General features: G+C 33.8%; 1 protein-coding gene and 1 long non-coding RNA gene across 6 annotated transcripts in view; one reads left to right on the forward strand and one right to left on the reverse strand.

Moving 5' to 3' along the window:
* LOC106623288 (uncharacterized) overlaps window positions 1–17,358 on the forward strand; it is an 84,795-nt gene that overhangs the window by 13,849 nt on the left and 53,588 nt on the right. Inside the window, exon 1 of one of the 5 annotated variants that reach the window (XM_014242740.3) lies at window positions 10,834–10,992. The exons of 2 other annotated variants lie outside the window; for them this stretch is intronic. In XM_014242740.3, coding sequence (XP_014098215.1) covers window positions 10,957–10,992 — 36 coding nt within the window. In that variant the 5' untranslated portion in view covers window positions 10,834–10,956. Of the gene's footprint in view, window positions 1–10,833; window positions 11,109–17,358 lie in introns of those variants that run through there. 2 more of the 5 variants (XM_036375836.2, XM_036375843.2) reach the window with 2 other exon arrangements.
* Window positions 8,299–9,411, reverse strand: LOC118683381 (uncharacterized). Its single transcript, XR_011395358.1, has 2 exons — window positions 8,635–9,411; window positions 8,299–8,561 (listed from the first exon to the last, which is right to left on the reverse strand). It is a non-coding gene; the product is annotated as an uncharacterized lncRNA (long non-coding RNA).

Here is a 17,358-nt window from a genome sequence, read left to right on the forward strand (position 1 = left end):
AAAGAACTATTTTATTTATAATTTAAAATCATTTTAGTCAGTTACTATGTACAAATACATAGTAAGGTTGAAAATTTGTTGGGTGAACGAGGTAAGCTACAATTTGGAAATATTAACAAACATATAATTAAGGGACCGTGGGAAGTGTTTCGAACACAAAGAGTCGATACAATCTACTATTCCTAGGAATATACGTTTTGAGAAAAATTAAATTTTTGAAATATTTTGATCGTCTTCAGTTATTGGTATTTTATCCACAGCGTGTTAATAATATTTAAAAGCATATTTTGTAACAACCATAGACATCATAAGTTGCTTCAGAGTTTGTTGTAACGTTCCTTCATCTTATTTAGTAAAAAACAAAATGATTCCTCATATAAACGAAAATAACTTATGAATATGCAATAAACATTATTTGAAAGTCATTTAATTTTCAATCAAATTTTGGTTTACCTCGTGTTAACAAGTTTGAATGGATTTTAGTGATTACAAAGGGCTTATGCGCATTACATCAGTTTTGGCCCCAACATTTTTATCAACAAAATTAGTAATTAATAATCTTTTCGTGAGCATTAACTAAATTAAATTGTTTATAATTTTTCGTTCAAAAAATTTCAGCTGTTTAATTATCTGTAAAATCTTAATTTTTTGGGTTAGCAACACCAATCCAACCTCGACTGAAAATAGTTGAAAATCGTAATACCATAAAAGAGTTGGGTTGTTCTGAAGTTATATTGCTTCAACTTTAGCAACATCTACAATAACAACAACTACAAAAAACTGCTATTATTCTTCCAAATTCCAAAGTCTTTTTCACTATTGCCGCGCCGCTGGTGGTGCTAGGCGGGTGGTTGATGGTACTAATGGAAGCCCATAGTGTTTTTAAACCATACCCGTTTCGTGTTGAACGGCTCTTGCCGTCATGCCACTTAATGAACTTCGCCAAAAACGGCAATGTCCGTTAACGTATTAATCCATATGTTCATAAACAAATAGATTTCCCTGCCTTTTAATGAAAATATATGTATAATTGTAAACAAAATTATAATAAATAAAAATGGCAATAAATTATCATTTAGTAATGACATGAGTCGTGTTAACTTCTGCTTTATTACAGACTTCCTTAGCTATTTCTCGGATTACGTTAATCAGTTCCATTTCAGATTCTGCAGATGTATTTCGAAGCATATCCTTGCAATGGTTTGATGCCTGAAAAGTGAGTCTATTTCAGTTTTAAAAATGTATATGTTTTACATGTATATTTATTTTTTGAAATTTTTGGTTGTAGTACAATTGTTTTTAAGGCTTAACTACATTAGAACCATGTGCAAAATACTTGAAAATGTATGCCCTACCAAAAATTTACTTTTTGACGCAACGAACTAAACATTGTTCCAAAAATTCGTTCTCATAACGTATTTAAATAATAAAATTTTTCTTTGAACGCCAAGTCTTTGTAAATTGTTCGCTTTAATTAAGACGACTTGATTAATTTTCAATTGATTCGTTTTTTATTCATAGTCTAAACATAAAAAATTAGTGATCACAACAATAATAATAACAAAGCTTAGATTATACGCATTAGTGCATAGTTCATTTAGTCTTTTGAACTCGGTTTAAGCGTAGTTGCCCCTCAATTGGTGTACCAAAAGTGTTCAACCAATAGTATTACTCTTATGTCATACTTATAACGTTAAATTTCTAAGCGAAAATTTTTTAATTAAAATTACTTAACATTGTAAAGTAGCTTAATGCATCAAATTTTAGTCATATTTAATTTGTGTTGTGCAGTAGGTAAGTTTAATTTAGTAACGCAATGTAGGAAACAATATAACTACCATTGTAAACTACATCTTTCATATAGCAATTGCTGTATACAATCTTAGTTATAAATTATATCTTATATATTTCGTATATTATTTTTTGAATACAAGGAAGTAAAAGAGATGAACGATCACAAGTCCACAGAATTCTCATTTGTGATTTTAGAAACACATAAAAACTTTAACAGAAATGTCTGGGTGCGCGGTTGGGTTATTAAAATTGCAGGTTACATTTTCAATTTACATAAGGGCAGCTGATACACCGAAAAGGAGATTTCAGCTTTGAACACAAAGACGACTGCACCAAAATTTTCTTGTCTGCAAATGTCGTTTTGAAGCCAGCTTCTTTAACATTTTGAAGACGGTAGCGACATTTTAAACAGCTGATGTACAAAACTTTCTTGTTGTCGTACTAAAGCCTTACACTTTAAATTCAAAAATAAGTAAATTGGTCGATTAATTTGTTTTAAATTATCAATTGTTATTACAAATAATATATCAGAGCTATTTTATGTGTCTGTTGGTAAAATAACGTAAGACAAATGCAAGCCTGCTGCCGTGACGTCGTGCTGCAGTCTAAATAACTGTGCCCATAAGAACGAGAAGGAGAAAAGCAAAATTCGCCCATCTGGTGGTAGCCCCTCGGTGTGGAAACAATACCTTGCTGTACACCGCACCATAGGGTCTACTGCAGTTAGCTCGGTATTATGTATAGAAACATATTCTATCACTTATTTTGTAGATACCTTTAAAATGTTAAATTTTTTGAATTCAACAATGTCACAGTCATGATCGCCATCCAAACCATCACCCTCTTCGCTGCCATCATTATCATCTCCGCTTCCACATTCGTTGCCGTCACCGTCACCTTCATTGGTGCCAATGCCGTCAGTATCACAGTTGTCGCCGCTTGACACTTCAGCAACTAGAAGATGTAATTACAAAGGTGATGTGTTGAAGATACTGAAGCAGCAAACAGATATTTGTTATATATATTGTTGGAGCGATTCGAGAGCATAATAGCATATGACAAAAGTTTTTAACTCCTATGGAGAAACTTACAGAGAAAATTTAAATTAGTTGTAAATTTTTTTCAAAAACAATTATTAAATATACGTTTCTAGTCCAATATAAAATTAATTAAAATGTAAAGTAATACCAAAGAAATGAGTTTAATAAAAAGATACATTTATATGATTCCTTTAATGTTTGTAATTATTTATAATAATATATATAACGGAAGTGCATATGTTTTTTGGTACTCTGCTATAAATGTATATATGGATATATTACGGGACATCAATACTCACGAAAACTCAGAGCTATTGTATTTCTAATAGCCGAGGCTGTTACATTCTTTTCCCTAGCTCATGTAGTATAATGAGTTCGATTTTCTGTAGTTATTTTTGCAGCATCTTGAATCCACAAAAAAGGAATTTCATCATTTTCCATTTTTTAAAAATTGTGTTAAAAACTGCATCCAATTATAATAAAGTTAACTTTGTTGGAGCTACTGGTAAAAAGTTTGGACAAATGGTAGTTAAATATTTATTCTACCATTGGTTGATTTGGTAAATATGGAAAAGTTTTCATCATATAACGCGACAACCGAAAAGCTGAATCGCCTATAAGTAGCACAGGAACATTATCATCTGGAGTAAGGAAAAATTTCAGGGCTTTCATGACATTTCCTCAAAGAACTATTTTCCAAAATGGGGGAATCATAATTTCTTCCGATTGATCCAACATGTTGTTATGTAGGTAAATTTTGATCAATAAAAGAGTGAAATAATTTATATAAATATTTTCAACATGATATTCAATAAATTCACAGTTATTCGGAAAAAACTCTGGCGTCTGTCAATTCTATAATACTGATGATCATGTTAGTTCCAACTAGAGGAGACTCAATTGCACCATCAGCCTAATAAATCACGATGCCTAGATATTTGACTTCATACGAGATGGCTTTTCACCACCGCTTAGAGTCATGATCCTTAAGCCTGGCAGGAATCTTCTATCGGCCTGAAGTATTTTTCCAGTGAGTAGTAAGTATAGAAAATACCCAACCTGAGCGGTTTGGCTTTTGCGTAATCATTTGTGGAGTTTATTCATTAGCAGTGAAAAACTGCTTGGCTGAAAAGCGACCCTACGCATGTTTCTGGGGCCTAAATAACGCCTTAAGTTCCAGTGACAATCTGCTTACCTGAATAAGTTTTGCCACGAGTATAACCCACTTTCTGGTTTTTGATAAACCCTAGGGGAATTGAACGCTCCAGGGAAGGAAAACTGTCATGATTTGCATAAGGGAAGTTTCTCTACCTCTCCTTGTGCTTAGGGCAGGACCCGAATTTTTTCTCTCTTATCCTTATCTACCGGAGGAGTTTGTGGAGCATAGATTGAAGAAACTTTAGTATACCATCCCACGATATCAGGGTTAAAAGAAGTATTTTTGGATAGAGGAGATATTTAGATCAAGAATATATATAATAATAGCCGCCGGAAACTTATAGTTTTCAAGATATTTGCATTTTAATTTAAAAATTTTATCTTACCATTTCTCGATTTATAGTTAATTTTTCTTTTATGCACTTATTATACAATAACATCTCATACCCCTGATAGAAAAAAATGTTGCACCCGGCACAATCATTTGCACTGATTGTTGGAAGGCTTATGATTGTTTAGCAACTTACGGGTATAAGCATCGTCGCGTAAGCCATAGCGATCCTGACAATAAGATCGTGGCAGAAGACGGGACACATACGCAATCAATAGAGTCCCAGTGGCGGGTTATAAAGAGGTTTTTCACCAGCGATAACTACAAGTATAATAATCCGGAAAACTTTGCGGATTTGATTATTAAATATGTTTGGCGAAAAAATATAGCAAAAAGGTATGAGGATCCTTTTGTTAAATTGATTAAGGGAGAATACATACATATAAGCCATAAAACAATTTCGTTTTATTTTATTGGAATAATTTCTTAATATTTTATTTTTATAGGTTTTGGATTCATGTATTTGGGTAACATTCTGTTTTCATTTCTTTCAGCTCATTTACAAAAGATGTCGATAAGGTAACACCGGTTATTTGACGTTTTGCAAAATATATTAGTATGGCAACACTGCTGATTTGACATTTATATTAAATCGAAAAAATACGTACTCTAATTAGTTGAAATTTTCAACTTTAAACGTAAATACCTCGAAAACTATAAGTTTCCATACCCATTTTATCCCCGAAAGCCTGGGACGGTATACTAATGTTTTCTCCTGATAATTATTGATCGTGTAGCAATCGCTCTAGAACCACCAATCACAAATATGTATCACGACCGAAATATCACAAAAAAAAGTTAAACGCCTGAGCAGTAGAGCTGCAAAATAATTGACCGGATATCAATATTATCGTGGTTTTCTTTGCATCTCAATATAGATAGTTTATTTTGACACTATCAATAGTTTATTTATAATCACATAAGGCAAGGATGACATATTGCGAGACTCTCTCATTTTCGCTGATTTTTCTGTTATTAAGATTAGGGAATATCGAACAAAAATAATAAAACGATCATCATAAAACCATGATATTTTATTATGACTTGTATTGTATATAACAGAAAAATAAAGTATTTTATTTAAAAAATTTGGAATTGCTTATGGTAACAAAGAGGTAACCTATACGCTAACATGAATTTCTTAATAGCAAGAAATGGCTACTAAATACCATAACATATCGAGGTAATAGTTATGCGTGTTAAAGCAAACATGTTTTTATGTTAAAGGTAACAACTGCTAACCAATCAATAACATCAACAGAAATTTAGGTAACAATTACTTTAGTTATGGATAACACATAGGCAACCTATTCACTGACAGAAGTATTTGTTACCTTTAACAGACTGTAAACAGATTTGATAACAATGTATCTCATTCTCTTAACCAAGGATAAAATTATACGAAACTCTTTGAATCCAGAGAGTGCTGTCAAAGGCCACATTTTTTATATTATAACATTTGACAGTGGTGCCACTAAGGAAAGAAATACTTTTTTTAATTTTTTAAAGTATTTCTTGGCTATTTTTTGGTTTCCATATAACAGAATAATATACATAATTAATATAAGTTTAAACAAACTTAATATCCTATATGCGGTCTAAATATAGCCATATATTTTCATCACAATGATTTTAAAAATCAACTTTATAAAATATTTTAATATATCAAAACACTTACAAGTTTTAAATAACCTAAACATGAATATTACTTTTGTTTATACTCAATAATCAAATATCATTTGATAATTTATTCGCAAGTCAAAGTTTACAAAACATAAGCTGGACATTCTAACCAAAGTATGTATATACGTTGACTGGTACTGCAAAGCAAAACAATACTTTGCGACAAAATAACCGCTTTTTCTTACAATCAAAACTATATTAAATCTCTTTAAATAAAGACTAGCAACACACGTCACTAAAAAATATCTGATCTCACAAATAACCCACTGATATCGGAAATTATTTCTCCGGGATTCTTAGTGGTAGTTCGTTGTTTTGCTTGTCATCTGTTCAGTAGCTCATGAACTCGTGGTTAAAAAACTAAAAGTTCATGAGCTCTCTCAGAAGGCAAAGAGATGAGTTTCGGATCATTTTATTCATGACATCCAATATTAATGTCCAAATGGCGATGTGTTACATTTTCCCACTCTCTGCACATAAGGAAAAATAGTTTAATAACAAGTCGTTGACACGCTTGCAGCAGGGATAATGGGATGCCCAACTCTTTCCAGTGTGAGAGCGCCTCAAAATTAGCGTTTTTTATAACATTTTGCATTGTAGCCAGATCAGTCAAAATAATAATTTTGGGGCATTTCCGATATCAGTGGGTTATTTGTGAGATCAGATATTTTTTGGTGACGTGTGTTGCTAGTCTTTATTTAAAGAGATTTAATATAGTTTTGATTGTAAGATAAAGCGGTTATTTTGTCTACAATGAAAAATGTTATAAAAACGCTAAATTTGAGGCGCTCTCACACTGGAAAGAATTGGGCATCATATTGTGACGAACACGGATGATAAAACAAAATCGAATCAACGATAAACCGCCAGAAGCAATGTTTTGTTACAGATTTACTATATAAGGGCTGCCGGATTGTGCAGCAAACACAGTTCTAGCAGAGAACGTATATTATAGAGAAGGTTCAATTGCGGACCAGCATGTGAATTGTCAAAACCTAACAAGATTTTAATAGTGGACTTCACCACTTTTGGCTCGGAAGGAGAAATTTTAACAGTGGAGAGTGAACAGAGCTGAGCATTGTATGAAAATTATGCTCAGAGACTTGCTTTGATATTACAGCTGCATGTTAGCCTTTTGGCTTATATTCTTATACGCTTATATGCAAACATATTTATTGATATGAATATCATTTTGCGAATTTTTATGAATGCATGCAAAACTGATAAGACTCTAATTAATTAATAAAATCTAAATATAATAATAGAGATTAAATTTATTACAATATATGTATATGTACATATGGACATCTTTTATCATATTAACAACAACAACATTTTCATTTATGAACGCAGGCGTAGTTTTAATAAGCAACCTCGCTTCATTCATAAAAACAGATACCCTCACATCTCCCCGAGCATGCTTTTGTCTACAAGCGTCTTTTCACGACGATGGCAAAAGCTAAAAATCATAAATTGAACAAATTTCTGATATTCCCTCTAGAAGGGAAAAGTGACAGCCCCTCAAATATGAGTATTAAAATATTTTAGAATAAAAGTGACAACATAGTATATTTGTCGATTTACAATTCAAGAAACTTTTTAAAGAAAATATTCAATATTCCTCTGATTTATATATACAGTAAACCCCGGTTAAATATCACTCCTCCAATCCCTCTTATCTGCCTGTGTCTTGCTGCATCACACGTTTTTTTTTCTTAATATTTTAAGGAAAACGTTAATTTTGTTTTAAATACATAGAAATTATTTTGTTTGGTACCACTCGCTTAAGTACCACAATCGCTTATGTACTACAAAGCACAAAAAATCTCCATCTTTGGTTTTGGCACTTAACCGGGTTTGACTGTATTTGTCAAAGAATGTGCGTATGTAAATATTTCAATTTTTTGTACACACATCTGCCCGTATATATGCACATGACCTGTTGACTTTGTTTCCATTTACGCATGCCACGTTGTATATGAATAAGGGTTGATTTTGCACTTGTCATATGCGATGTATGTTTGTAAAAGTGAGTATGGTTCTGTTGGTCAAAGTTATGTAAGTTTTTTTTTGGCATATTGGCATATGCACGAAATTGTATTCCTTCTAAAGTAAAGACAACTTTATTGTTTTAAAATAAAATATGTAACTTTTATTACTTATATTTTTCTTAAAACTAACAATTGAAGGTTTTTTATAAAATTTAAATAAAAATTAAGTACAATTTTAAAATATAAAAACTGATTTACGAAATTTTCCATTTCAAATGGAAATTTCTCACACGACTTAATAATTAAATTAAGTCAATTAATTTCACCTGCTTTTTTAAACACAATTTAATCCATCTTGATTAAGTGCAATATTAATGTTTAAAAAAGCTAGGCTCAGTTGAAACAGTAATAAAAAGAAAAATGAAAAAAACCTGGAAATATAAAATAAAATTGAAATTAGAAGAAAAGCTGAAAATATAAAGGAGCTGAAAAGAAAAAAAGAACCTGTAAATAGAATAAATAGCAAAACATTAAAAAAACGTAAATATTCTCTTCATTTGGTTAGTTCATTACTCACCCGAAAGTAGAATGTTCGTTAATGAACAGGCTCTCTACTCGTTTTAGATTTCACCTATTTTCACACCGTCGATAAAGATGCTAAAAGCGGACGGACAGACAGTCACCCGGATTTCAACTCGTCTCTTCATCCTGATCATTTATGTATATATATCTTCCTATATCTTACTCGATTATTTTTATATGATACAAACAATCGTTAGACTTTGCACAGCAGTTTTAAAAAACCATGGATACTTCACTAAATATTAATGTAACACCAACAATAAATATTATTGTTTTACCATTATCGCACATCACTGTATATACTTATATTAGAAGTATCAGCAAATATACTAATGTTTATATATGTACACATGTTAATATATGTATGTAATATTGGATGTCATGAATAAAATGATCCGAAACTCATCTCTTTGCCTTCTGAGAGAGCTCATGAACTTTTAGTTTTTTAACCACGAGTTCATGAGCTACTGAACAGATGACAAGCAAAACAACGAACTACCACTAAGAATCCCGGAGAAATAATTTGTATGTATATAAACATTAGTATATTTGCTACCAAAATTATACTCTCAATATACATACATGCCTACATACACATACAACTGTATGGATGTAATATATTATATTGCTACCATACTAATAATATATTATAAATTATACACATGTTTCTAATTAAAATAAAGTTCTAAAGTTTTTCTAATCCTAATAAAGTTATCAAATGTATATTTATATAAACTACTCTATATAATTTTATATTATTGAAAGAAGAAAAACTTACCAAGGTTGAGGGTGGGCACAGCATGTGCCTTCAGTCTTCTCACGCCTACTGCACTTCGCTCGAAGTGTTTAATGCAAATGAATGCATTGTGGGCGGGTAAATCCAGCGGTGGTGGGATTTTCAGGTTTTCCACCCACTTTTGGAGGTCCTCCTCGTTTTTGGGAAACGAAAACAATCTTTCTGATTCTGCAACACATTCGCGAACGCGACACTTCCTTTTAAGTAACATATATATTATATTTATACGAAAAATAGTAAACCCACAACGGGTTTAAAACTAAAATTCCGTTGACCCTTCCTCCTTTTCATTCATTTTGGCGTAATTTCCAGACTAAAACATATATTAACTACAATTAGAAAAAAATCTAACTACTTGCGCTTTGTACAAGTACTTTTCCAATCAAAAACCACCTGCATATATTGTCAATACACATGTATTAACTTATGTGGTTCGTTTTGGCGGGATTTCCCCATTAAAACATATATTAGAAAAAGTTAAAAAAAAAGCACCTGCATATATGGTAATACATATATATATACTAGCTTTTCCCTTCATTGGCTGTCTCTCATATATATTTTTCTTTTATTAGCATTATTTTTCTCATTTAACACTCAAAATGCTCAATTCTGTTATTTTGCGCTCCGCAGGGGTAAAATTCTGGTGAAATCCCCTTATAATTTGTTTGTGGTGAGATCCTCTTAAGTCGGCGAGTAACCCTCCGTCAGGAGGAACATTTTGACAATCGGCACACCATGAACCTTCTCTATGATATACGTTCTCTGGTTCTAGTTAGAGTGTTGTCGTGATAAGAGCAATTAAGCTATAAGCAAGAAGTTGTAAGCTCGAATAACAAGCAATAAGTGTTAAGTTGTTGGAATTAGAAATAAAGATAAGTGTGTAGCCATTAAATTGGGACTTTTATTTAACAATCCAGTGATCGAACTCGAGAGTGAGTTACAGGTAGACGATTTATCGAGAAATCCGTGACAATATTATTCCTGTTTCATACAATAAATTTTTGACATCGCCACTACAATATTGTGACGAACACGGATGATAGAACAAAATCGAATCAACGATAAACTGCCAGAAGCAGCTAGTTAGCGAATTCGTAGTTGCCAGAATGTTCTAGAAGCAATGTTTTGCTACAGATTAACTATATAAGGGCTGCCGGATTGTGCAGCAAAGACAGTTCTAGTTAGAATGTTGTCGTGATAAGAACAATTGAGACATAAGCAAGAAGTTGTAAGCTCAAATAACGAGCAATAAGTGTTAAGTTGTTGGAATAAGAAATAAAGATAAGTGTGTAGCCATTAAATTGGGACTTTTATTTAACAATCCAGTGATCGAACTCAGGAATGAGTTACAGGTAGACGATTTATCGATAGTTGATTATGGCAATTCATCGTCGATTCGATTTTTTTCTATCATCGGTGATCGTCATTAATTGTCCAGTTTACCTTAAATCGATTATTTTTTTATTAACGCGTGAGCGAAGTTAAGCAACGTAGGGTGTATTTTGAACAATTGTGAAAAATATGTCGACTGAAAAAGGATATCGGTCAGATTTCAAGGTTTCGTATATACAATTTTAAAAATGTTAATAATATTTAAAGTTTAGTAACGGTTGAATTCGACTGAGAATAGAATCCTCCCGAATTCGGGGTTAAAATGTGTACATATAAAATATGTATGTATATAGCTGTAGCTGGCTTATGATTTTTGAGCATTTAAAATTTAAAAATAATTAAGTGCGTAATAAAGCTTATGTTAAGTGTAGCATCCCCTGCAGTCGGTTGTGAAATGTGTATGGGTGGAGTGAGGATGTTCCGGCCGAACAAATTTTATTTTACAATTTCTCGATTTATGGTTAACTTTACTTTTATATTATGCACTAACACTTCACTACAAAGTTTCTACATATTTATTTTATATTAAATATTTGGGTCGGCTTTAGAATAATGTCCCACGCTTTCGTGGATAAAATGGGTATGGCCGGATAGAGGAGATCCTCCAGATCAAGAATATATATAGATATAGCCGCGTTTAATTCAACTATTTAAAGTACGTATTTTCGCGATTTAAAATGAATTATACACTTATATTTTTCACTTTTATATCCACTAACACATTTATATCCACTAATCCGTTTTTAGAAATTTTTTTTATATTAGATGCTGGAAAAATAGCATTATTTCAATATTTAAATCATTCTTCAATTTTATTAATTTTGACAATAACAAAATGGTTGTGAATGTCAAAACATCAGTGTTGCCATACTGATATATTTTTTAATCGAAGAAAAATAAAATAAACAGAGATTGTACCCTAGATACAGGAAACAACACAAAAAGGAGTTCTGCGCAAAAAAACCTTGATACACCCCGGTGTTGGACCGACCAGGGTTATTTTTTTAAAACGCGTTTGAAGGCCGCCAACGCAAAAAGAAGTTCTGCGTGAAAAATATATTGATACACCCCGGTGTTGGACCGACCAGGGTTATTTTTTTTGAAGCGCGGCCGAAGGCCGCCAACGCAAAAAGAAGTTCTACAAGAAAAAAGTAATATTGCCATAGAGGGTATAACATAATACTTAACATCAATGCTTTGTAAATGTTTATTTCTCTAGGTTTTGGATTCCTGTATTTGGGGTATTATCTGTTTTAATTTCTTTCAGTTCAATTACAAAAGATGTCGATAAGGTAACACTGGTTATTTGAAATTTTGCAACCCTTTTGTTATTGTCAGAATTAATAGAATTTAACAATAATTTAATGATTGAATTAAACTATTTTTGCACTATATAATGTAAAATAAATGTGTACAAACGAATTAGTGAAGTGTTAGTGGATATAAAAGTGAAAAATATAAGTGTATAACTCATTCGAAATGGGAAAAATGCGTACTTTAAATAGTCGAAATTTTGAACTTTAAACCCAAATATCTCGAAAACTATAAGTTTCCCGTCTATATCTATATATATTCTTGATCTGGAGAATCTCCTCTATCCGCCCATACCCATTTTATCCCCAAAAGCGTGGGCCGTTATACTAAAGTTTTCCCAAATATTTAAATATAGTTTTCGAGATATTTGCATTTTAAGTTGAAAACTTCACAAATTTTATTTAACAATTTCTCGATTTATGGTTAACGTTTCTTTTATATAATGCACTTATTACACACTAACACTTCACTGCAATGTTTCTTCATGTTCATTTTATATTAAATATTTAAATATTTGCTTTAAATAAGCATTTTGTTTTTACACAATTTTCGTAATATGAACAATAACAAATGGGTTCCATGTTGCCAGTAATAAGTGATGCCATATCCAAACGAATGAAAGCAATCAAAATAAATAAAAAACTCAATCACCCTCTACAAAATATTATGAACTTAATTTTCCATTTTAATAAAAGAAAAAGGTTTTATGGCTTAAACGTATGTTTTATTGCATCTGATAATTTCACAAATGGATCATGATGCTGATTTGTTATATTTTTAAGCCATATGTATTCATATATCAAAATTTCAAAATCTTCACTGTTATTATAACTATCCTTAAAAAAAATTGAAGTTTATAGAGAGTGATATACCCTCTTTAACATTACTTTTTTTTTGTTAAGATTTCTTATTTGTACTGCAAATAACCCTGGTCGGTCCAACACCGTGGTGTTCATAATTCAATCGCGTCAAACTTCTTTCTGGCGGCCGCGCTTCAAAAACATAACCATGGTCGGTCCAATACTGGGGTGTTCATAATTCAATCGCGTCAAACTTCTTTCCGGCGGCAAATATCCAACCATACCCCTCTTAACCCTGAAATCGTGGGATGCTAAACTAAAGCCCACCCTTAAGTTTACACAATTTTCGTTATATGAACAATAACAAATGGGTTCCATGTTGTCAGATAATAAGTTTTGCTATATCCAAACGAATGAAAGCAATCAAAATAAATAAAAAACCCAATTACCCTCTACAAAATATTGCGACCTAAATTTTCCATTTGAATAAAAGAAAAAGGTTTTATGGCTTCAACGTATGTTTTATTGCATCCGACAATTTCACAAATGGATCATGATGCTGATTTGCTATATTTTTACGCCAAATGTATTCATATGTCAAATTTTCAAAACCCGTACAAGCTGTAACTTGATTAAAAATTGAGATATCTTTATGAAACTTGGTAGACATGTTTGTTGGTACCATGAGACGGTTGGTATTGCAGATGGGCGTCATCGGACCACTGCCACGCCCACAAAACGCCATTAATCAAAAACAAATAAATTGCCATAACTAAGCTCCGCAATAAGATACAAGACTGTTATTTGGTACACAGGATCACATTATAGAGGGGCATCTGCAGCTAAATTTTTTTTTTTTAAAGTGGGCGTGGTCCCGCCTCTAATAGGTTTAATGTGCATATCTCCTAAACCGCCAATGCTATAATAACAAAATTCACTGGGAACAAATGCTTTTAGCACCTCTATCTACGGTATGAAAATGGGTGAAATCAAGGGACAACCCCGCCCACTCCCTATATAACGGTACTGTTAAAAACTACTAAAAGCGCGATAAATCAAGCACTAAACACGCCAGGGACATTAAATTTTATCTGGGATGGTATGAGATGACTTTATAGGAACCGCGTTCAAAATTAGACAGTGGGCGTAGCACAGCCCACTTTTAGGTGAAAACCCATATCTTGAGATCTGCTTAACCAATTTCAACAAAATTCGAGGCATGACGTTCTTTTCATATTTCTATGTCATAGTGCGAAAATGGACTACAACCACGCCTACTTCCCATATAACACCATTTTAAATTCCATCTGATTCTTTCACTTTCCACAATGCATATCAAGCAACAATGATTATATCGGGGTAAAACTTCGCGTGAATAATACGTTATAAGTATGCCACCTTGTGACCAAAAGTTGTCTAAATCGAACCAAAACTGTTCAAGCCCCTGAGTACTAAATATGTACTGTTAAAAACTACTAAAAGCGCGGTAAATCAAGCACTAAACACGCCAGAGACATTAAATTTTTTCTCTGGGATGGTATGAGATAACTTTATAGGAACCGCGTTCAAAATTAGACAGTGGGCGTGACACAGCCCACTTTTAGGTGAAAACCCATATCTTGAGATCTGCTTAACCAATTTCAACAAAATTCGGTGCATGACGTTCTTTTCATATTTCTATGTCATAGTGCGAAAATGGACTACAACCACGCCTACTTCCCATATAACACCATTTTAAATTCCATCTGATTCTTTCACTTTCCACTATGCATATCAAGCAACAATGATTATATCGGGGTAAAACTTCGCGTGAATAATACGTTATAAGTATGCCACCTTGTGACCAAAAATTGTCTAAATCGAACCAAAACTGTTCAAGCCCCTAAGTACTAAATATGTGGACCCCAGTGCCTATAGTTGACCTTCTACCGAAAATATCAGCTAATCCACAAAGAAATCTCAAACGAGTATACCATTTGACTTTGCGAGAGTATAAAATGTTCGGTTACATCCGAACTTAGCCCTTCTTTACTTGTTTTTATTTAGATTTCTTATTTGCACTGGCGGCCTTTGGCCGCGCTTCAAAAAAACCACCCTGGTCGGTCCAACACCGGGGTGTTCATAATTCAATCGCGTCAAACACCTTCAAAATTAGTTTTGATTCCTCCTTAGTTGGGGGACCTAAACTACACATTTACCACATTTTCTTGTGAAAAAAAATACTGAAGAAATGTAACAGTCACAATTTCTTTTGCGCCGCGATCTGATGGTATGGACGAATATCGGAGATCGTCGAACTCCTTTCCGCACTGGCGGCCTTCGACCGCGCTACAAAAAAATTATCCTGGTTAGTCCAAAACCGGGGTGTTCATAATTCAATAGCGTCAAACTCCTTTCTGTACTGGCGGCTTTCGGCCGCACTTCAAAAAATTACCCTGGTCGGTCCAACACCGGGGTGTTCATAGTTATTTTGCACCGAACTCCTTTCAGCAGCGGAAAAAAAAATTAATTCTAATGTATCACAATTTTTTATTTAAATTGCATATGAATTAAAAAAACGGTTTTTTTTTTTTGGTTTTTTTTTGACAAAAAATAGAAATGTTGAAAAAATTCACTTTCTGCTCACGGATTTGTAATATTCGCGTCAAAATAAGACGATTTAAAAAAAAATTCGTTTTGAGGCCTTCTTAGTTGGGGGACCTAAACTAAAAATTTACCTAGGTATTGTTTTAATTTAAAATAAATTTTACTCTTATATACTTGACTTTTATATCCACTAGATAGATAGATTAATTTTGAGGTATGCACCGCGACCTATAGTCTATTGTGCCCTCCTCTAAGTCATATCGACTCATCTAGCCCCAGCATGTTGATAAACTCTAAAATTCTGCTGCGTGCTAGTGAAGCGATACAATCCCTGTTTGGAAACATGGATCCCAGGGCCTTGATTCTGCGTCTGCAGACTGCTGTGCAGTTCATAAGCAGATGTTCTGGGGTTTCCGGCTCCATGTCGCAGAACCGGCAGTTTGCAGCAGAGGCTTAGCCCACGTTGAAGAGATGCTTCTTGAGCCTGCAATAACCGGTGTAGAATGCGACAAGCAGCCGGAATTTGTTCCTCGGGAGATTAATTACGGTTTTAAACCGTTTGAGGTCGTAAACCCTCGTGAAGTTGTTGCCAATGTCTGTTGTGGTTGTTGTAACGGTTACCTAGTTTGGGTGATAATTTCCAGATTCGTTGTCGTCGAGGTCATCTAACGGGAGGCCCAGGAAACGAGCTGTTTCGACGGGGTCGGACCATAGGGAGAAGGGTGCTAGATGAGTGGGGTTTGTTGGGCATGCAAAGAGGTGGTTAGTGTTAGTAGGCTCCGCTACAAGCAGGCGACTACAGGGGTGGTTTCTACGAAAACACCCCAGCAGAAACTGCTTGGAGAGGAGTTCGTTGTGTTCCTTAACCGGAAGCATACGGGCCTCACTATGTAGGTGTTCGATTGGAGACATCAAGAGGCATCCCGTGATAGTCCGGAGTGCAGTGTTCTGACAGGTCTGAAGCTTCTTCTTCTGCTTGTCACTACATCCAGGCGACCATATTGGGCTGCATAGTTTGGGACCGGCCGGCCGATTGCCTTGTATGTTGCCAACAACGTTTCTTTGTCTTTGAGGATTTTGCTGCGGCTCTGTACTTTGGCAGTTATCGCGGTAGTGGGAGAGGACACCACCCTGCGGAACCCCCTGTTTAATTCTTCTCAGTTTGGAGTTTTGACCTTGAAACAGTACGGATGAATGCCGACCGCTCAGGTAGTTCATAGTCCACCGCTTCAGGTTCAGGGAGCGTAGATTGTTCAATGTCTTCAAGTAGCGTTGTGTGGTTGACTGTGTCGAAGGCGTTCGACAAGTCCAACGCTACGAGAATTGTCCTCTCGCAGGGTGGCTTCTGGTTTAGGCCATGAACTATCTGGGTGTTTATGACACTAAGTGCTGTGGTGGTGCTGTGTACTTTTCGGTAAAGAAAAGTGAAGGCGATGATATTCCAGCAGTTGCAATTTACAGACACTTGCAACATTTAGTTAACAATTTGCAAAGAACCAACCAAACAAATACTTTCCGAGATCCTGTAAAATATATACATAAATGACCAGCAGGATGAGCTGAGTTGATTTAGAATTATATACAGAGAAAAATAGTGAATTTTTCAGAAAATTTTCTGAGAAAACTTAAATTTATTGATCCAAAACTTTTTACACATATGATATCTTTTAACTTTATTTTAAGACTTAGTTCTAGTAAAATTATTTTTTTGGAAAAGAGCTACAGCTGATCTCAGGGAGCTCCTCTCAAAAAAGACGTTTTATGGTAACCACTATATCTCTGAACTGGATCATCTGAAATTAAAAAACCAAACAGATTTCGTTAAAGTAAT

This window comes from Bactrocera oleae, chromosome 3, assembly GCF_042242935.1.
Source record: "Bactrocera oleae isolate idBacOlea1 chromosome 3, idBacOlea1, whole genome shotgun sequence".
In the NCBI taxonomy this organism is placed as follows: Eukaryota; Metazoa; Arthropoda; class Insecta; order Diptera; family Tephritidae; genus Bactrocera; species Bactrocera oleae.